The sequence below is a fragment of the Centropristis striata genome, chromosome 24 (genome assembly GCF_030273125.1).
Source record: "Centropristis striata isolate RG_2023a ecotype Rhode Island chromosome 24, C.striata_1.0, whole genome shotgun sequence".
Classification (NCBI taxonomy): Eukaryota; Metazoa; Chordata; class Actinopteri; order Perciformes; family Serranidae; genus Centropristis; species Centropristis striata.
Window position 1 is genome coordinate 21635762 of NC_081540.1, and position 20558 is coordinate 21656319.

A 20558-nucleotide genomic window follows, 5' to 3' on the forward strand; every position below is an offset into this window, starting at 1 on the left:
TTAAATTAAACGTGATTCATCGATCGCAGGTTTTTTTTTTTTTAAAGCCGCCCTCGTTGCTGCTGCACGCGCTCCAGGAATGACATAACCAAAGGCTGTGTTGTTGGAGGCCGACAAGCCTCGACACAGTGAGATATTTCAGAAACGGAGGCTCTTTTTGTGACGGAGATTAGAGCCTCCGGAGAGCCTCACAAGGGCTGAAATGTTAAATGTTGATTATTGTTGCCACGGAAACAGAGTGGGCGAGAGAATGGGGTGTGGACACCAAGGTTATGATAGTTTGGGATTTTTCTTTAGTTTTAGTTTGAAATTCGTTTTGTTTTCAAATTCAGTTTGTTTTAATTTGTTTTTAGAGTGAGTTTGCTAGTTTTAGTTTAGTTTTTAGTTTATTTGGAATGGGCTTTGTGGTGCGAGATTCAAAGAGGTCATAATACATTTTTCCTTTTTTTTCCCTTCGGTTTATCCAACATTATATATATCCAAATTATAGGCAAATATTTTGAGTTTGATACATTTTTGATCAATCATTTCAGTCTTTTTTTTTTATTTTTTTTTTTTAAATAAAAAGTCAAATAACTTTCAGCAAGTGTCGTTTTTTGCTGAGTTTATTAGTTTGGTGCAAGGTTATAATAGTTTTGGGATTTTTCATTAGTTTTAGTTGTAATTTCATTGTGAATTTCGTTATTTTATGATTTATTTGTTAGTTTTAATGAGTTTTTACAGAAAATTATAGGCAAATATTTTGAGTTTGATACATTTTTGATCAATCATTTCAGTCTTTTTTTTTTAAAATAAAAAGTCCAAAATAACTTTCAGCAAGTGTTGGTTTTTGCTCAGTTTATTAGTTTGCTGCAAGGTTATAATAGTTTTGGGATTTTTCATTAGTTTTAGTTTGAATTTCGTTGGGAATTTTTCATTTTTTTTCGTTCTTTTTTAGTTTGAATGAGTTTTTACAGAAAATTATAGGCAAATATTTTGAGTTTGATACATTTTTGATCAATCATTTCAGTCTTTTTTTAAAAATAAAAAGTCCAAAATAACTTTCAGCAAGTGTTGATTTTTGCTCAGTTTATTAGTTTGCTGCAAGGTTATAATAGTTTTGTGATTTTTCATTAGTTTTAGTTTTAATTTCATTGTGAATTTCGTTATTTTATGGTTTATCTCCGTTAGTTTTAATTCGTTTTTACAGAAAATTATAGGCAAATATTTTGAGTTTGATACATTTTTGATCAATCATTTCAGTCTTTTTTTAAAAATAAAAAGTCCAAAATAACTTTCAGCAAGTGTTGATTTTTGCTCAGTTTATTAGTTTGCTGCAAGGTTATAATAGTTTTGGGATTTTTCATTAGTTTTAGTTTGAATTTTGTTGTGATTTTTTGTGTTCAAATTCAGTTTGTTTTAATTCGTTTTTAGAGTGAGTTTGCTAGTTTTAATTTAGTTTTTGAAAATGCTTAGTTTTAGTTTAGTTTTAGTTTGTTTGGAATGGGCTTTGAGATTCAAAGAGGTCGTAATACATTTTTCCTTTTTTTTTTCGGTTTATCCAACATCCAAAGTTTACCGAGTGTTGACTTCGGATTACCATAATAACTGAACGGATTACGCTATCGGAAAATCTCCAATGTTTTCTGAAAGCTGAGAAGTTGCTCTTCACAGCCGACATGGTGTCGTTACGGTAATTTCACTCGCACAAAGCAGGAATACACACACTCAGTGGTGGAGAAATAAAAAAGACTGGATTATGATTGAAAAAAAGTTGATAAAGACGAAAACAAGGGACATTTTCACTATAATTTTAGTTAGTTTTGTAACCACAAAACACAGTTTCAGTTAGTCATCGTTTTTTAAAAACTCTAGTTTTTACGGAAATGTTTTTTCAATTGTAGTTTCCGTTATTTCGTCAGTTTTCGTTAACTATAATAACCTTGGTAGACGCGGTTGGGTCGGGGTTTGGGCGAGCAGGAAGTGGAGATGTGGCGGGCTTTCAAGTTTAGAGTCGTGGAGATGAACCATTGACGCAACGCAGCTCGGTCAGCGTTTATTTCTTTCTGACTGACCACTAATACTGAAAGGCATAACTCTCTCATCCACACACACAGGCGCGCACACACACACACACACACACACACGCTTTGGTCTCCCTCAGTGGTCTGACTGCACTCCCATATGTGCTTCCCCATGTGTTTAAGGCCAGTAGGAATGGCAGAGCAGACGTTTGAGGCAGGAAGCACGTTCAGGCATGTATTCCTAGCAGGAGAAGGAGACACAAGCAGAGCAACAGTCACCATTGATGTTCACTCAAACAGCTGCAGTTTTAAATGCTTCTTCCCTGCGGCGACATCCAGTTCTGCTCATCTGAGGTCAGCGATGATGTGACAGAAGTAAGTCAGCAAAACAAATTAAGAAGAAGGAGCTGGGAACTGATCTCAGAGGTGAGACTGTGAATCAGCTGACAGAAAAACATCTGCAGCTAAGGCTGTTCAGTTAAAAATTAAATTAAATAAAACTGGTTATTCTCAAACTTTAAATACAGACATTTCTGGTTATGAGATTGAGATTTCTGCCTCCGACTGAAACTATCTGATACTAAAGAAAAGTCCCTGAAAATATGTTAATAACACACTGGCGATTCTCAAACTTTAAATACAATTCCACCAGAAAAACAGCTAAAAGAATACATTTTAAAATTAGAAAATATGTAATATTTACATATATACACACGTGAATAAATTACATAATACATTTAAATGTAAATATTAAAAATATAAAATAATTTCTATCAAAAAAATGAGAACAAAATAATCATATACAATATTAAAAAAGTAAAATAAAATTTGGAATATATGAAATATATATAATGAAATAAATGGATAAAATATGTTATAATAATTATAATAATTTCTTGCGTGGAATATATATATATTTTTATGGCTTATTTTTTTAATTTTTTGGGAGGCACAAGGTTTAAAGGGCCAGTTCCCCCAGATAACGATAAACAAGAAATGACTTGTTTACTGATCACAAATCAAGCCAAGCAGACATTTCTGGTTATGAGATTGAGATTTTAAACTATCTGATACTAAAGAAAAGTCCCTGAAAATATGTTATAGTAATTATAAAATGTTTCTCGCTTATCCTTTTTTCCAAAATAGAAAACGAGTCAACAAGTCAAGTCGTGTTGCAATGTTCCAAACGGAGATGGTACGATATAAAACTGGCTGTAAAAAAATGTTTTTTTTAACCCTATAAAGCCTGAACCATTAAATAATTGCCAGAAAATTCTTCTTTTTTTTAAACTGGAGTGTTTATTGAACCTGCTGACAGAGAATTTAAAAAAAAATCCAAAAACAATAGGGATATATGATTCTAATTTGTATCATATTTGATACATCAGTTCTTTTTGTGCAATTTGTTGCTCACAGTTTGTTTTTCTTGAACTAACAAAAACATATAAAACCCAACATTTTTAACCTTTTAAGGCTTTACTTTCTTTTAACATTTTCCTCAAACATGCAAAATATTTTTTTCCATATAACACAACATCATACATCTGCTGATATGAAGTTTTCACGCAGCAATGACTGATCCACAAGTGGAATCTGCATATAAATTTTGCTATATCTTGTATTTTTGTGCAATTTGTTGCTCAGTTTTTTTTTCTTCAACACATGTATACATCAGGTTTTTCAGGAAAAAAATATCACACTGATGATGTATAGGTCTCAAAAACTTGTGTATCAAATATGATACACTTGGCTTTATAGGGTTAAATCACTATAATCAGTGTAAGTCAGCAGTTCGTGGTGTTTTTATTACCTTTCTCGCTCGCCTCCCCCTGCTTCTCCTGGGCAAAGTTGAGGCGGTTCTGCTCGGCGGCCGTCTGTGCGGAGGTGTTGACCTCGGGGCTGCTGCTCCGTGAAGGACTCCCCTCGTCGGCCTGGTAGGCCAGGTCCAGGTGCTGCTGGGCCAGCTTCAGGTGCCTCCTCAGCCGCTCCAGCTCCCGGGACGACGGCCCCTCGTCCCCGAAGCTCTCCCGCCCGGAGTCGCCCATCGGCGAGTCCCTCAGCTGTCCTTTCAGTTTCTCCTTCTTCATGGTGGCGTGGTACCCGGGTGGGGCCGTGGGCATGGAGCGCGCGGCGGTCGACGACGACGACGCCAACGGAGCGGGCGCGCGGGAGCCGAGCGCGGCGCGCCGGCGGAACGTGTCGCGGATGCCTCCGATTCCCAAGTGGAGGATCTCGAAGATGGTGAGGAGCAGGCAGAGGAAGGACACCACGTACATCACCAGCAGGAAGATGGTCTTCTCCGTGGGCCGCGACACGAAGCAGTCCACGGTGTGCGGGCACGGCGAGCGCGTGCAGACGTAGGAGGGGATGACCTCGAAGCCGTACAGGATGTACTGGCCGAAGAGGAAGGCGATTTCAAAGGAGGAGCGCCACAGCAGCTGGCAGACGTAGACCTTCATCAGGCCGTCTCGCAGGATCCGCCTCCGCCCGTCATGCTTCTTCTCCGAGCCTGAAAACAAACTCTGGTTAGAACCTGACAGAACCAACCTGGTCTCACAGGAATCCGTGGAATAGCCACGGATTTCGCTTAACTCAAAATCCGTGGAATAGCCACGGAATCGCTCAAATTTCCGTGAAACTGACACGGATTTGGCTACAATGCAAGTTAATGCCAGTCATATCCCGTGGCTATTCCATGGATATTTGTTCCTACTGGTTTGTTCCAAGTCACGTGACTTTCAAGGTCCCGGCGGTCAGAACAAAAAACATGGCGGACAGTTCTCTCATTTTTAGTGAAAAAAAATCAATATTTTGACTTGAAATGTAGTCAAAAATGGATTTTGATCACATTTTGTTTCTTCTTTCAGTAATTTTTTTTTCTGTCATTTTGTGTCTTTTTTAATAATTTTGTGTCTTTTTAACAATTCTGTCAATTTTGTGTCTTTTTTTGTCATTTTGTGTATTTTTTTGGTCATTTTGTGCCTTTTTAAAAATAATTTTGTGTCTTTTTTTAATAATTCTGTGTATTTTTTGGTCATTTTGTGTCTTTTTTGTCATTTTGTGTCTTTTTTTTGTCATTTTGTGTCTTTTTTTGTCATATTGTGTCTTTTTTTGAGTAATTTTGTGTCTTTTTTTGGTCATTTTGATACTGCCTCCAGCGTGGCTATTCCATGGATATTTGTTCCTATTGGTTTGTTCCAAGTCACGTGACTTTCAAGGTCCCGGCGGTCAGAACAAAAAACATGGCGGACAGTTCTCTCATTTTTAGTGAAAAAAAAAATCAATATTTTGACTTAGTTTCTGCATAAAAATGGATTTTGATCACATTTCTAGCGAGAAATATATGTTTTATTTTCTAAATATTCACTCAGTGAATGTACATAATCACTTTGTATGTTGGAATAGCCACGGGATATGACTGGCATTAACTTGTATTGTAGCCAAATCCGTGTCAGTTTCACAGAAATTTGAGCGAATCCGTGGCTATTTCACGGATTTCTGTGAGACCAGGTTGTTAGAACCTGACTGAATAGTGAAATCAGTCTGGTGACTTCGTTGCTGCTCAAGTGTCCACGTTACCTTTTTCTGCTTTCTGCTCCGGTTTGTCTTGTTCGATCTCCTCAGCGATCATGGGGTCCTCCTCTCCGTTGTCCTCCGCCTCCTCGTAGTCTCGAACGGCCCCGCGGCTCACGATGGGCATCCTCTTCTTCTGGGCCCGCACGGGCCGGTACTCGCCGTCCTCCATGCGGGCGATCTTGTGCATGGCGAAGCCCAGGTACATGATGGTGGGCGTGGTGATCAGGATCACCTGCACCAAACACATGCACATGTTGCTCAGAAGAAGAGAATGCAGGCACTCTGGTGGATTGACAAGAGTTAAAAACCCTTCATTTTTTATATTATTATATTAAGAGTCTGGTGGCTCAGGACCAGATTTGAGAAGAAAGGGGACACGCCGGACAAAAGCATCACATTTTTCCCACATGCTCTCTATCACCATAGGTTTCAATTTTTGGTAGGAGCCACTTCATCAAGATTGTGGATCGGAGATGGCAGCCATATGAAATCTATGAGAATGATTATATCTTCCAAACCACTTCGGAGGTCAATTTTAGTGTCAAAATATAATTTTCTGGGTCAAGGAATCATTTAAAGTTATTGAGAATATCACTAGATGATCATTTGATCAAATAAATATGTTCATTTTGGCCATGTATTAACTTAATTTCCAACTCGGTTCCTAAGCGGTCTGACAAATATTTCACTGTTTTTGATGATGTTCTGTTATTTTTGTTTTAACTGTTGTATTGCCTCCATGATAATGTACTTTGTAAAGCACCTTATAACCCTGGTTTTGAAAGGTGCTATAGAAATATAGTAATAAATAAATAAATAAAATGTTAATATAGGTCATATACAGTGCCTGTATTCTGAAAAATTGAATAACATGAACACATTTAATTAAACTTTATTAGCTTCACTTTTATTACATTTACAACCACACATATCTTTGCAATGCCAGTGTGCCTTCATGCATGAGCACCACATACACTTGCACCTTTAGTGCATGTTATCAATTTTTCAGAATACATGCAGCGTTTATTACCTATTATTATAATAATAATAATAATAATCTAGTGATATTCTCAATGCTTTCAATGATTCTTTGACCCAGAAAATGTAGATTTTGACAGGTAATTTGAGTTTGAGACCCCTGGTTTAGGGGGTTATTTTAAAATCGGCCAGAGGTTTTACAGGCACTTTTTCCAGGCGTTTTAGGCCTAAATGGGTTAAATGAGGATTTAACATTGAGCACCAGATGTTCGACTCACCTGAAAGATCCAGAATCGGACGTGTGAGAGCGGAGCGAAGGCGTCGTAGCACACGTTCTCACACCCGGGCTGCTGCGTGTTGCACACAAATTTACTCTGTTCATCGTAGTAGATGGTTTCGCCACCGACGGCCGTCAGCACGATGCGGAAGATGATGAGCACCGTCAGCCAGACCTTCCCGACGAAGGTGGAGTGGTTGGAGATCTCATCCAGCAGACGTGTTAGGAAGCTCCAACTCATGGTGCCAAGCTGACCGGGGAGCTAAATGAGCTCTGGGAGGGAAAAAAAAAAACAGAACAGCTCATGAAACGACCATTTAAATCCTTTTTAGTTTTATTTTCACTCTCTCTTTTACTTACACTGTGAAAACTAGAATAAGCTTTAAACCAGACAGACTATACTGCCCTACAAAGTCTAACTGCAGTAACTACATTTTTGGTCAAAATTGAGTTATAACTAAAAATGAACCCTTGATGTCTGTTTTATCTTGTGACAAAGTTTTAGATTTCAATTTTGCTTTATTTCACGGAAATAATTATATAAAAACCACAAAACCCAACTCAAAACCAAGCAGGAATTGGAATAAAGATAAATAATAAATAAATTGCATTATATCTGCTTTGGATATATATATACTAATTTAAACATAAAAAATAATAGAAATTATAAGCTTATTTGAAAGGGAAATTATTATTTAGATAAAATGTGAGTTAAAATTATATTAAGACTAAAATATAACATTTCTTTATAATTTTAAGTCTAAAATACACAAATCTTTGAATAGAGTTGTTAAACACTTTTAAATACACTTCTAACAAAATCAAATTTAAAATGTTTATTCACTGAAAACTAAATATAAAAGCTGAAAGAAGACGACAACGTTGTTGTTACTCCACTCTGTTTTTACTACTATTAGAACCTTTTACAGTAACTACGTTTTTGGGGTCAAAGGTCAAATAAATCATCATGATTTTTGAAAATAAAAATTACAGCATCAATACATGTAGAAATAAGTGTCATATTACTAAGCTTCAAATGTCTGGTTTTATCACCAGTTATTTTTCTGTCGTTCGACTAATTGTTGCAGCTCTATTTTTCACCAGATTCCTCAGTTAGCTGGTCAACAGAAAATTATAGGCAAATATTTTGAGTTTGATACATTTTTGATCAATCGTTTCAGTCATTTTTTTTTTAAATAAAAAGTCCAAAATAACTTTCAGCAAGTGTTGGTTTTTGCTCAGTTTCTTAGTTTGCTGCAAGGTTATAATAGTTTGGGATTTTTCATTAGTTTTAATTTTTTTGTGTGTTCAAATTCAGTTAGTTTTAATTAGTTTTTACAGTGAGTTTGCTAGTTTTAATTATTTTTTATTTTTTGGAAAATGCTTAGTTTTTAGTTTTTATTAGTTTTAGTTTTTTTGTAATGGGGTATTTGTTGGGTGCCAGATTCAAAAAAGTCACAATAAATATTGCCTTTATTTCCTTTGTCTGATCCATCTCAGCCCCAAAAAAGGTTAATAAGTCATAAAACCAGATAGATAAAATAGATTTCATATCAACTAAAAAGGTTTACGTATGAAAAAAGTTGACAAAGACGAAAACGAAGGACATTTTCACCATAATGTTAGTTAGTTTTGTAACCACAAAATACAGTTTCAGTTAGCTATTGGTTTTTAAAAAAAAAAAAAAAAACTTTTTATTTTTATTTCAGTTAACAAAAATGTTTTTTCAATTCTAGTTTTCGTTATTTTGTTAGTTTTCGTTAACTATAATAACCTTGGTTTGCTGCAATGTTAAACTGAATATATTTGGCTTTTGGACTGTTGGTTGGACAAACAAGACATTTGAAAACATCACCTGGGGCTATGGAAAATTGTGAAGGCCCTTTTTAACCTTTGTATGCCCAAATTATTAACAGACAACAAAAAAATTCCTTTTTAGTTAACACATTTTAAAGGCCTCCAGGCCAGCTCTACTCACTGGACACAAAGTTTACACATCCACAGATGATTAAAGATTGGAAGTATTTCATCAACCACAGGGAGAAGAAACAAACAGTCTGATTACAACAAAGCGTGCAGCTGCAGGTATAAATGTGTAAACTTAAAGTGGGACTCGTCAGTCCTGCTGGTCAGCTTGCACCAGTCTTGGTACGGTTTGGTAAAGCTGCATTCTTACAGCTCCCTGGTATGCTAAGCTTCAGCTTCAGCTGCTTTATCACACATCAAAGTGTCGGCTGGCAAGTTGCAGCTAGCCGTGAGGAGACCTGCTGCGGCTTTGGCCTGCAGGAATTATGATACTAAAGCAGTGCATGGGGTTTGGAATTTATTTCCTGCCACAGTGCCACAAGTTATCCCTTTAAACTCTTTAAAAAACTCAGTGTGATACTTTAACACAGGCGAGACAAAAGAAAAGAACAGAGCTGGTCGTTTTTCAGTACAGTGACCATTACAAAATGATTGATTCTTTTTTCTTCTTTTTATTAACCCATTAAAGCCTGGAAAGCAGATACGTCGTTTTGGAGTATTTGTAGTTTTTTTCCACCTATTTTCAGTCTCTTGGCCAATGAAATGCATCAGAATACATGTGGGATTGTTGCAATGCAACATGGGACTTTTCCAGAACTTTGGAATCATCACCAAAAAAAGACAAAATTACCAAAAAAGGACACAAAATTACCAAAAAAAGACACAGAATTACTCAAAAAAAGACACAAAATTACCAAACAAAGACACAAAATTACCAAAAAAAGACACAGAATTACCCAAAAAAAGACACAAAATTACCCAAAAAAAGACACAAAATTACCCAAAAAAGACACAGAATTACCCAAAAAAAGACACAAAATTACCCAAAAAAGACAAAGTATTTAAAAAAGACACAGAATTACTCAAAAAAGACACAAAATTATTTTAAAAAAGACACAAAATTACCAAAAAGACACAAAATTACCAAAAAAACAACACAGAATTACCCCAAAAAAGACAAAATTACCAAAAAGACACAAAATTACCAAAAAAAAAACCAGAGAATTACCCCAAAAAAAGACACAAAATTACCTAAAAAAGACATACAATTACTAAAAAAAACGTCAGGTTTTAGGGGCTTATTTTAAAATCGCCCAAAGGTTTTGCAGGCATTTTTTCCAGGCGTTTTAAGCCTAAATGGGTTAAGGGGGGGTGACTGAGCATTTATAAAAAGGAAGCAAATGAAAAAAATCTGACTTTAGACAATGTCAGATAAAAAAGCATCCAATATCAGTTTGATTGAGGAACACGTCCATTCAAATATTTAACAAAACAGGTCACAATAATTCACTTTAACTGATATTAATGTCAACTGCCTTTAGAAACCACCAACACAAATAAAGCTAAAACTTCAACAATCTACCTTCTCTACATCTACTTCCAAAAAACAGGGTGTAGCAAAGAAAATAAGCATTTCATGAGTCATTGGAACAGGACAAGACTTTCACCATTACAAGCATCTGTAGGCATGTCTCCTCAGATTAGTGCACCATGCTCAGGCCCTCCCTCCACAGGTTACTCATCTATTCCTTTGCGAAATCCCTTTCCCAAATTGGCACCTGTAGGCTAAGAAAAATGGTGTGGCCAACTTGCCTGAGCCTGACCAGAAATGTTTTCTTACCAAAAAACAGAACATTTATGTCAAAGAAACACCAGAGCTATAAAAACATGTTTGCCTGTCTTGGCTCGATCCAGACAGTGAAAATTATAGGCCTTGAAACACTTCGGATCTAAAAGTAAGTTAGAAAAGTTCATAGAGAACTAAAATCACACTCCAAAATAAAAGTTTAAAGGCGAGATTCACCCATTACAGGGACTTTAAATTGTTATCTCAAAAAGCCATCCCCTACGGTTGGTTCTCGGTGGTGGGAATGGGGAAGTGTTTGAGAAACTTTGGTGACCCTGAAAGAAAGTCAGACATGGGAACAAGTCCAGCTGCAAGGTGACGTCTGTTTTAGCCCACCATACAATTACAAACCCCACTTAACCCTTTGATGCACAACATGGGTCTAAAGCAGGGGTCTAAAACTCAAATTACCTGGGGGCCACTGGAGGCAGCATCAAAATGACCCCAAAAAATACACAGAATTACTAAAAAAATAAACAGAATTACCAAAAAAAAAAAGACAAAATTACTTAAAAAAGGCAAAATTAATTTAAAAAGTAATTAAAGGGACCTTCCACACAGAAAACAGTAAAGTGCCATTCATATAAAACTCACATTAAACTTTCATATCAAGGTGGGGGCCACAAAATATTGTCACAAGGGCCGCAAGTTTGAGACCCATGATCTTAAGTGACCCGATATGTTTTTATGTTCTATATCTTTGCAATAAATTATTTTCATCATTCAGTATTCCAGGTTTTCCTCAAATAGTTTGTTTTTGATCATCATACATCCTAATTTTATGTTTTCCTTTATTAATGTTTAAATAAAATCCCTTTTTGTGTCACTTCTAATGCACAACATGGGTCAAAAATTACCCATATCCATTTTTTAAGCTAAGTAGCTTGCTAAGCTAACTACTTAGCTAACTTCTTGGCTAAGTAGTTAGCTAAGTACCTATCTAAGCTAACTAATTTGCTAACTTCTTGGCTAAGTAACTTGCTAAGCTAACTACTTAGCTAACTTCTTGGCTAAGTAGTTAGCTTAGCAAGCTACTTAGCCAAGTAGTTAGCTATGTAAGAATACAAAAACGTTTTTCTTCATAAAGTATGAGAGGCAAAATGGAAATAATGATCTGTTGTTATCAAAAACAAGATATTTAAAGAATACTTGGCATATTCAATCATAACATAAGTTGATATCAAAAGAAACAATGTGGGTCATTTTTGACCCATGTTGTGCATTAGAAGGGGGTCAATATGTTGAGCATCAAAGGGTTAAATGTCTCAGCAGGTATACAACACATCAGAAGTCAGTGTTCAAATGTAAAAGAGGCAGACGGTCCCTTTAAACAGCATCTGTCCCAGCTAGTTTGGTTTCTTTCCCTCTCTTTGATGCAATATTCAGCCATCTCCGGTTCAAACTGTGCCTTGAGGACACGACCCGTTATGCAAAACGCTGAGCGCTGCTGACCAAAAGCATCTTTGGAGAAATGAAAAGCATGAACCACTGTCACGAATCCACAGAAAGTCCAACCACTAATGGACGTCTAATATCAAGGAACATGCTGAGGAGCCAAAACAAGAAGCTGAAGGATGAACGACATTTGCATGTGACCTCTGAATCGGGTTTAATCGCCATTTTATCAACCTTTAAACAAACTTATCACCACTTCAGTCACCTGGAAAATCTACACATACTGGATGTGATTGGTTCTAACCAGCACAGAGGTGAGACATGCAGCCTGTTAATGTAACACACTGATGACTGACTGCTTCAACTCAATTCATATCCCAAATATTGCTGTAATTAGGGCTGCATAATTAACCAAATCACAATATGAACTAGAGCAATGTCCAAACTGCAGGAAGGTGTATTTGTTAAAGGCAAAATGCATCAAATTACCTTCTAAATTAAGCATTATTTTGCTGCAAGCCTACAAATCATTTAATGCAGACTTTTAAAAAGATCTTTTAAAATGACCATGCCATTGCATAGTGCACTGCAAATATCACAATTATATATATATATATATATATATAGTTTTTGCAAATTGTGCAGACCAAGCTGCTTGTTTTTGAAATTACAACAGAAACAACATGGAAAAATGTTTACAACAGACACACTTGCTTGATTTTGGCGATTAAATCGATTAGCTGATTTAATAAAAAGGTCTGTTTAGCTGAGTTTCTGCAAATAATTTAGTGCAGACTTTTAAAAGACCAGTGCAATTGCATATTGCACTTGAAATATCACAATTTTATATCAACTATATATATATTTTTGCAAATTGTGCAGACCAAGCTGCTTGTTTTTGAAATTACAACATAAAACAACATGGAAAAATGTTTACAACAGACACATTTTATGATTTTGGCGACTAATCGTTTCTGCAAATAATTTAATGCAGACTTTTAAATGACCTTACCATTGCAATTGCATATTGCACTTGAAATATATATACATAATAGGTCTGTTTAACTGAGTTTCTCCACAAAAAAAATATGCAAAAGCCATTTTAAATACTGCATTTATCTGACATGTGCTTACAAGTCACACTGCATGAAAAAAGCATAAAAGATTACCTTGAAATGAAGCCAACTATGATCGAAAATGATTTTCGGTCTAGTGATTTTTGGCAGGAGAGCCAGAAAGTGAGTGTACTTTCTGTCTGTGGCACCACTTGGTCCCTATGTTCTTCTGATTCTGAGCTGTCCAGTGTGATATAAACTGTGTACAGCAGGTGTTACTGCTCAGAGGATGAGTAAAGTTCCAGCTAAGGGCCCATGAACGGTTTCCAGAAGCGAGAAGGGAAAAGGTTAAAGAGTCCGCCTCTCCTCCCACAGCAGACAGACCAAATGTACTCAGATGAAACTTTACAGCCCTCCTTGTTAACACACTGTTAAATGCCCTCAGTCCTCCTCTCTAAATAAAGACTCAAAAAGTCACCAAACAATCTGTTTGACTTGGTTTCCCAGCTCAAGTGGACGCAAACATTTTTGCAGTGCCACCCTCCCAACAGCTAACCAGAGACAGCTTTTAAACAGTAGCTTATTTGCTCATGTGGGCTAAACCCAGCTCAACTGATTTAATGGCTTTTCTGCTTCAGGAGTCACTCGGCTCCAGGAGGAGATGAAGGGGGGGTTGGAGAGGTTTTTGGGGAAAAAGGGATCTGGACAAAGCGAAGGCGAGAGAGAGAGAGACAGAGAGAGGGAGAGAGAGAGAGAGAGAGAGAACATTCCTGCCTAACCAAAAGCAGAGAGCTGGATTTTAGGGTTCAGGGAGCAGACAGAGGGCACATGAATCCCCATGCAGTCAGAACTCAGCACCTACACATGTCAATCAGAGCTCTTCTGTGGTGTCACTGTGGAACAAATGCAGGTCCAGCCACTGGTTTCCTATCCTGGTTCAAGTAAAAAGGAGTTTTTTTTTTTTTTTTAAAAGACCCTCTTGAAGGCTAGGAACACGCTTTGCTGAGTCAGACTGAATTGTTTTGGAAATTGTGGCATTCCTGCAGGAAAACACAGAGCCGCCAAGCTTCAGCGGGGAAACAAAAATCTGGTGAATTAGATGATGAAGCCATCACAGACACGGTTTGCTTGGGAGGTTAAAACCACTATTTGCAAGAGAATTACTCACTAAACACACAGGGGAAGAGCTGGAGTGGTGTCAGCCATACTGATGTGGCACATGTGGTGTTAAAAATAACTTTTTTTTGACAGTTTTATCCAACTACATGCCCTTAAAAACACTTCAAGTCGAACTAACTGGTACTTTTACAAAGTTACCGGTTACATTTTCTTTTTTTTAAAGCTCCAAACTGACTGAAAATGATTCTTCGTAGCGACTCACCGCGCTCTGGCACAATCCAAAACTCGTTACGCGGAGCCCACTTGGCTAATTTTGCTCGTAAAAACAGCAGCCGAGTGACTAAATAAGCTCCCAGAAGTTTAGTTCAGTAGTAAAAAGAAACTAAAGAGTCTTAACAAAGTTGCCTCGCTGCCAAACACTCACCTTCTGCGCCTCCAATCCGCGCGGCTTCTCTCCTTGCGCTTAATTGCTCGACCAGGTTTTCCTAATTAACGCGCGCTCTCATCTGCGTGCGTCCGCGTCCGAGCCAGTCTTTTAGTAGGATCCCATCCAGGCCGTGTTGACCCCATGTGTCGGGGTCCCGAACAAGAGGACAAAAGAAAGATCTGTGATTCCTGCAGGCTCCTGCTCTCCTCCTCCTCTTCCTCCCGCACCACCTCCACGTAACACGGCCCCATTCAAGAAGAGGAGGCCCCTAGTCTGAAACCTGAGACCCGAGACTACCGTTCTGCCCTCACTACAAAGCACTATAGGAATATATTATACCATTTATGCAGTAATATTTTGATGCATATGTCATAGTGAGGCTAAACCTCAGGCTTCCATAGGGAGTTTATAGGATTAAAGGGGACATATTGTGCTCATTTTCAGGTTCATGCTTGCACTTTAGGTTTCAACCAGAACTTGTTTGCATGCTTTAAAGTTTGAGAAAACACATTATTTTTCTCAAACTGTCTGTCTAAATATATATATGTATTCATACGCAGCTTGAAACGCTCTATTTAAGGGTCTGCATCTTTAAGAAAAAGACCAGTCTTCTCTGATTGGTCACTGTTTCTAATATAAGTCTTGACCTTAACCTTTGAGTCTATAGGAATTAAAGGGGACATATTGTGCTCATTTTTAGGTTCATACTTGTACTTTAGGTTTCGAGAGCTAAAAAAAAAAAAAAAGAGCATGTTTGCATGCTTTAAAGTTCGAAAAAACACATTATTTTTCTCAAACTGTCTGTCTAAATATATATATATATATATATATATATATATATATATATATATATATATATGTATTCATCCTCTGCTTGAAACGCTCTATTTAAGGGTCTGCATCTTTAAGAAAAAGCCCAGTCTTTTCTGATTGTCAGTTTCTAAGTCTTGACCTTAAGACTCTTGAGTCCATCTATTTATTGAAAATATACGTTTTATCTACAGTAATAACTTTATTAGGGCCCGAGCAGGCAACGACAAGGTATTTAATGGTGGACAGTTCAAGCTTAACACTTCTTCCCACCTCTATATAAAACATAACAATTTATTACTTGTTTTCCATAGATTTAACTCTCATAGATCTGTGTGGTCATATCTTGGAATTCAAGAGATTAAAGTTATCAGAAGGGAAAGTGGTCCATTGTTATCCAATGAGTTGAAGATGAACTCATTCTTGCTTCCTCATCAGGTCCAATATTCAGTTCAACCTGTGGCACAAACAAAGCAGCAAAACTTTGCATTACTTTTTAATATGGCTGCTGATTTTAGTTCGATTACAGCAACAGGTCAATAACAATTTGTGGCACTTTTGTTTGAGTTTCGATTGAATACTTGCCAGTTTCAGTGACAATCGGTCGTGGGCTCTTCCTATTGGCTGCCTTGTTGTCAAAGCAAATGGGCGGGTTTCTACCAAAAGCTTATAACAGATCAAACTACATGATCAGCAGAACGAGCTCCGATATTGACGTTAGATGAAAGCAACAGGTCAGTAAGAATTTGTGGCACATTTGGTTGAGTTTCATTAGTGTTGTAGTGAAGTATTGTGCTTTCTTTGAAATAAATTAAAAACTAGAAGTTAAGCTAAACCTATGAGGTTATGGTGATTTATTTGATATCGTCACTGTAAACAATTGTATTTGTTGTTAAACGAGACTATTGCAGTACTGGAGATTTTTTATATTTATAATTATTTTTTTTATTTTTTTTGTTTACACAGAATCTTTTTTTAAATAAAACTTGCCACTTTATGATCACCAAATGGACAGTTTTATAGCATCAGACCAACCACCTGACTTGTTTTTTTTTCACTGCAGGATGAACCTGAGTTTTCCAATCATCCACCTGCTGAGAGTGAAATGAGTAAGAGAGGTCACACTTGCAGCCGTTCTTTAGAAGCATTCACTTCAAGTAAGCATACCTGTAAGTAGAAATATTGAGATGACAACTTATGACTCTGCAAAATGAAACATTTTGGACATATTTAAACTGTTTTCAAACCCAGATAACTTTTCTTTCTGAACATACAGTACAGGCCAAAAGTTTGGACACACCTTCTCATTCAATGTGTTTCCTTTATTTTCATGACTATTTACATTGTAAATTCATCAAAACTATTAATGAACACGTGGAATTATGTACTTAACAAAAAAGTGTGAAATAACTGAAAACATGTCTTATATTCTAGTAAGCAAAGGGTGGTTACTTTGAGGAATCTAAAATACAAGACATGTTTTCAGTTATTTCACACTTTTTTGTTAAGTACATAATTCCATATGTGTTCATTCATAGTTTTGATGCCTTCAGTGAGAATCTACAATGTAAATAGTCATGAAAATAAAGAAAAACGCATTGAATGAGAAGGTGTGTGTCCAAACTTTTGGCCTGTACTGTAAATGAAGGCTTTGTTTTATGTTTTATTTGTTGTCTGTCTGAACAGGTGGTCCTGTTGCACAGCTTCTTTGCCTGAATCCAAAAAGTTTGCATCCAATATGGAAAGAGCATCGCCTGCTTTAGATCTAGAAGAAAACAGCCTAACACACCGTCAGTGTTCAATTGAGATTACAAATAAATGCTCTCAATACACACTCTGTAACCCAAGGTAACGAACTGCACTTCTTTTTTGGTCTTTCATAGAAATTATTATTCTTATTATTCTTCTCCCCAAATGATCACATTTTTCACTGCCTGAACATACCCCAAAACTCGTGAAACTTTAAATATAAGTCACACATGGCGAAAAATTTTATAATCTATTGTCATCCTGAATTCTGAAATTCCGCTATAATAAAGGAAAGTGCGTTTTGGTTAATAACTCCCACATACTTTATCACACATTCAAAAAAATTTTTATATCCACGTGTTCACTGAGTTGTGCTGAATCTTGTGATATAAGCCACGCCCATTTTCGCCTGGAGTTTTTTATCGCAAATTCCCGAAATGTCGCAAACCTACTTTTTCGAACTCCTCCTAGGCAATTTCATCGTTTTGAACCAAACTTTGCACACAGCATCTATGGACCCTCATGACAAAAAGTTATTAAAAGAATGAATAAATGCTCTCAATACACACTCTGTAACCCAAGGTAACTAACTGCACTTATTTTTTGGTCTTTAATAGAAATAATAATACAATTTATTCATACTTTTATCCTGTTTCTAGTTACTTCACTGAGAGTGGTAGCTGCGCCGAACCTTTGCCTTATCGCATCGACTCGTCTTCATCAGGCAGTGGACTCTTCATCAAGACGCCCAACGCTGCTCGCGGAGCCGTCGGCGTCTTCACTTACGATCTCATCAACAAATCTACAGATGAGTCCACTGGGAAAATAGCTGTCATGTTTTCTGTGCCCTATGATTTCAACCTCCACTCAAACTGGTACGCAGTGGGAATCTTTGGTATGTGGAAAGAGTGCAACTATGATCTTTATTATCAGATGTACTACAATAATGACAGCACGTTTGTCAGAAGTAAAGCAGGCCACGGGATCAAACACAGTGACAAAGGAGTCACCATCATGGCGACCATGTCAGACACTCACCAACCTGAGATGAAGGTGGAAGTGAGGGATAATGATGAATGAAATAGGAGAATTAAAGGAACACTCCACCGTTTTTTCATATTAAAACATGTTATTGGGTCAAGTAAGACGAGTTGATACAGACCTCTTGCGTCTCAATGCGTGCACTCAATCGCCCTGGCGCGCGGCGCCACTTGGCTAGCACTTAGCTTAGCCCAGTTCATTCATTAGGACCCAAACAGATGGACAGTTAGAAGTGACCAAACTCCTCCACGTTTTCCCTATTTAAATATCATCATCATATCATCCCTAGCAGTAATATCATCACTCCTGAAAAATCTTCTCCCCTCAGGAGTGATGATATTACTGCGCCGAGTCGAAGTGCTCCCAAGTGCTATTCCGCCATACATTATAGTTCTCCTTTTTATCCGCTTAGAAAAGCGTCACGTTTTATTTTGTGTCGCCATACTTGGTCGTTTAACTACTCGTGTAGCTGTATTTAAATAGGGAAAACGTGGAGGAGTTTGGTGGCTTCTAACTGTCCATCTGTTTGGATCCTAATGAATGAACTGGGCTAAGCTAAGTGCTAGCCAAGTGGCGCCGCGCGCCAGGGCGATTGAGTGCACGCATTGAGACGCAAGAGGTCTGTATCAACTCGTCTTACTTACCCGAATAACATGTTTTAATATGAAAAAACGGTGGTGTTCCTTTAAGAAGTGCTTAAATTCTCCTGCTAAACGGAACAATTGTGCATTTCCTTTTTTTTCAACTCTATTTATTGATTTTCCTCATTTTGAACATAAATCATATCAGACACCATACACATTTACAAGTACACGTCTAAAAAAGGTCATATAAGTTGTTGTAAATAAAAAAAAAAAAGATTATACCTATATACTGTATGTACCCAGACATGTATACATACTTCAAAAGTAAAAAATTAAATAAAATAAAAACAGAGACAGGAATAAAAATAAATGAATAAAATAAAAAATAAAAGTTCTTTCCTTCTATTAAGAGCACTTCTATAACTTGCCCTCCGACTATGTGTTCTGGTTAAAATAATCAATGGTTGCCAAATAATCAATGGTTGCCAAATTCTATAGAACTTTGTTTCCTGATTTTTCCTGAGTTTATATATGAAATGTAGACAAGCTGAGAATGCCAGTTGAAAGTTCAATCATAGGAGATTTTACAGTGTGACATGTACGTTTCTAGGCTATTTTTAAATTGTGAAATTTCTTTCTACAATGAAAACTATTAGTATTTTTAATTGACATGCAAATAGACTGTTTTGTAGTTTTATTTATTATTTTCCTGCTGTTTTTATGTGTATAAATGGTAAAAATAAATAAATTAAATGGTACTTTTCCATGCACCTGTGTCTTTTGCTTGTATTTTGGGTTCCTGGCAGCTTTATACTTAATTAGTTAATTAAAATAAAATGAAAAATCTGACTGATAGCCAAGTTTGTGTGGAGAAAAAGGAGCCATGCATGTGATGTAAGGACAGACTGGAAGATGCTGAACAGAGACAGGAACGAATGCATAGGAAGTTGACAAATTTGAACCGAAATCTACTGGACTTCAGAGGTTTAAAGGGGACATATTGTGCTCATTTTCATGTTCATACTGTACTTTAGGTTTCAACCAGAACTTGTTTGCATGCTTTAAAGTTCGAAGAAACACATTATTTTTCTTCAAACTGTCTGTCTGAATATATCAGTATTCATCCTCTGGCTGAAACGCTCTATTTAAGGGTCTGCATCTTTAAGAAAAAGCTCAGTCTTCTCTGATTGGTCACTGTTTTTAGGTCTTGACATAAAGGGATACCAGCTTCTGTTTTGTGGGGTCAAACAAACATGGTTTTGTTATTGGTTGAGGCTGCAAAATCTGTGCTTAAAGTCCACCAGGGTTGAACTCCATGCGATGCAAATTTGTTTCGCAACTGGAAGCAAATGTTTTATTTGCCCCCTTTGCTAGCATAGAATGGAAGTTAATGGGAGGTAAATATCCCCCATGTTCAATTTGTGCATGTAAGACTGCAGCCTCATGTTTCTGCAGTCTTGGCATCTGTGCACCATCATTGCAGCCGGGGAATGACTCATAGATGACTCAGAGATATTATAAGGACTGGATACTGGACCCAAAGACCAAGTAGAATTGCAGTTGTGTTTTTCCCATAAAGTTTACATTGTGGTGACACAGATTTCTAAAAAGCTTTTCTTGGCTTGAGAAAACATAAAACATCTATGGGTTTAAAACTATTGATAAAAAGAGTGTCTGCATTTCGAGTTTTGTGAAATTGACAGATTTTTCTAATTAAATTTCCAAAAACGATCTGATCGTTACATCTAAAGTCAGAGGGCTGCAGATTTAAAGTTCCCATGTCCAAAAGAAACTTCACCTTTATGTTGTTAAAAATTGTTTATCTGTTTACATTCTTGTTTTTTTTAATGCTAAAAAGTACACTGAGTGCAACAACACCATAATCGAATCAT

At 36.8% G+C, this 20558-nt stretch overlaps 2 protein-coding genes across 5 annotated transcripts; one reads left to right on the forward strand and one right to left on the reverse strand.

Moving 5' to 3' along the window:
* Window positions 1-1793: 1793 nt before the first annotated feature.
* LOC131962650 (gap junction gamma-1 protein-like) lies at window positions 1794-14686 on the reverse strand. Of its 2 annotated transcripts, none has more exons than XM_059327627.1 (5): window positions 14480-14686; window positions 6836-7107; window positions 5583-5811; window positions 3814-4512; window positions 1794-2244 (listed from the first exon to the last, which is right to left on the reverse strand). In XM_059327627.1, exons 2-5 carry the CDS (start codon window positions 7073-7075, stop codon window positions 2231-2233), a joined length of 1182 nt encoding a protein of 393 aa, XP_059183610.1. In that variant the 5' UTR covers window positions 7076-7107; window positions 14480-14686; the 3' UTR covers window positions 1794-2230. The 2 variants fall into 2 exon arrangements, with proteins under 2 accessions (XP_059183610.1, XP_059183609.1); XM_059327626.1 differs by lacking the exon at window positions 14480-14686 and adding an exon at window positions 14318-14472.
* A 1663-nt stretch (window positions 14687-16349) lies between these two features.
* LOC131962657 (DELTA-sagatoxin-Srs1a-like) lies at window positions 16350-18140 on the forward strand. 3 transcript variants are annotated; one of them, XM_059327637.1, is made up of 3 exons: window positions 16350-16449; window positions 16979-17140; window positions 17701-18140. In XM_059327637.1, the coding sequence occupies exons 2-3, from the start codon at window positions 17031-17033 to the stop codon at window positions 18119-18121; spliced, it is 531 nt and encodes a 176-aa protein (XP_059183620.1). In that variant the 5' UTR covers window positions 16350-16449; window positions 16979-17030; the 3' UTR covers window positions 18122-18140. The 3 variants fall into 3 exon arrangements, with proteins under 3 accessions (XP_059183620.1, XP_059183621.1, XP_059183619.1); XM_059327638.1 differs by having other exon boundaries at window positions 16412-16461; XM_059327636.1 differs by lacking the exon at window positions 16350-16449 and having other exon boundaries at window positions 16929-17140.
* The last annotated feature ends 2418 nt before the right edge of the window (window positions 18141-20558 follow it).

What these genes read in the sequence shown, in the direction of transcription:
- LOC131962650 (XM_059327627.1), bottom strand. Translation starts at nt 7,075, where the DNA reads ATGAGTTGGAGCTTCCTAACACGTCTGCTGGATGAGATCTCCAACCAC. An exon ending in TCCGATTCTGGATCTTTCAG is followed by an intron (nt 5,812 to 6,835) that starts GTGAGTCGAACA and finishes TGTTTGGTGCAG; the next exon opens with GTGATCCTGATCACCACGCC. An exon ending in GGAGCAGAAAGCAGAAAAAG is followed by an intron (nt 4,513 to 5,582) that starts GTAACGTGGACA and finishes GTTTGTTTTCAG; the next exon opens with GCTCGGAGAAGAAGCATGAC.
- LOC131962657 (XM_059327636.1), top strand. Translation starts at nt 16,935, where the DNA reads ATGAAGGCTTTGTTTTATGTTTTATTTGTTGTCTGTCTGAACAGGTGG. An exon ending in TACACACTCTGTAACCCAAG is followed by an intron (nt 17,141 to 17,700) that starts GTAACGAACTGC and finishes TCCTGTTTCTAG; the next exon opens with TTACTTCACTGAGAGTGGTA.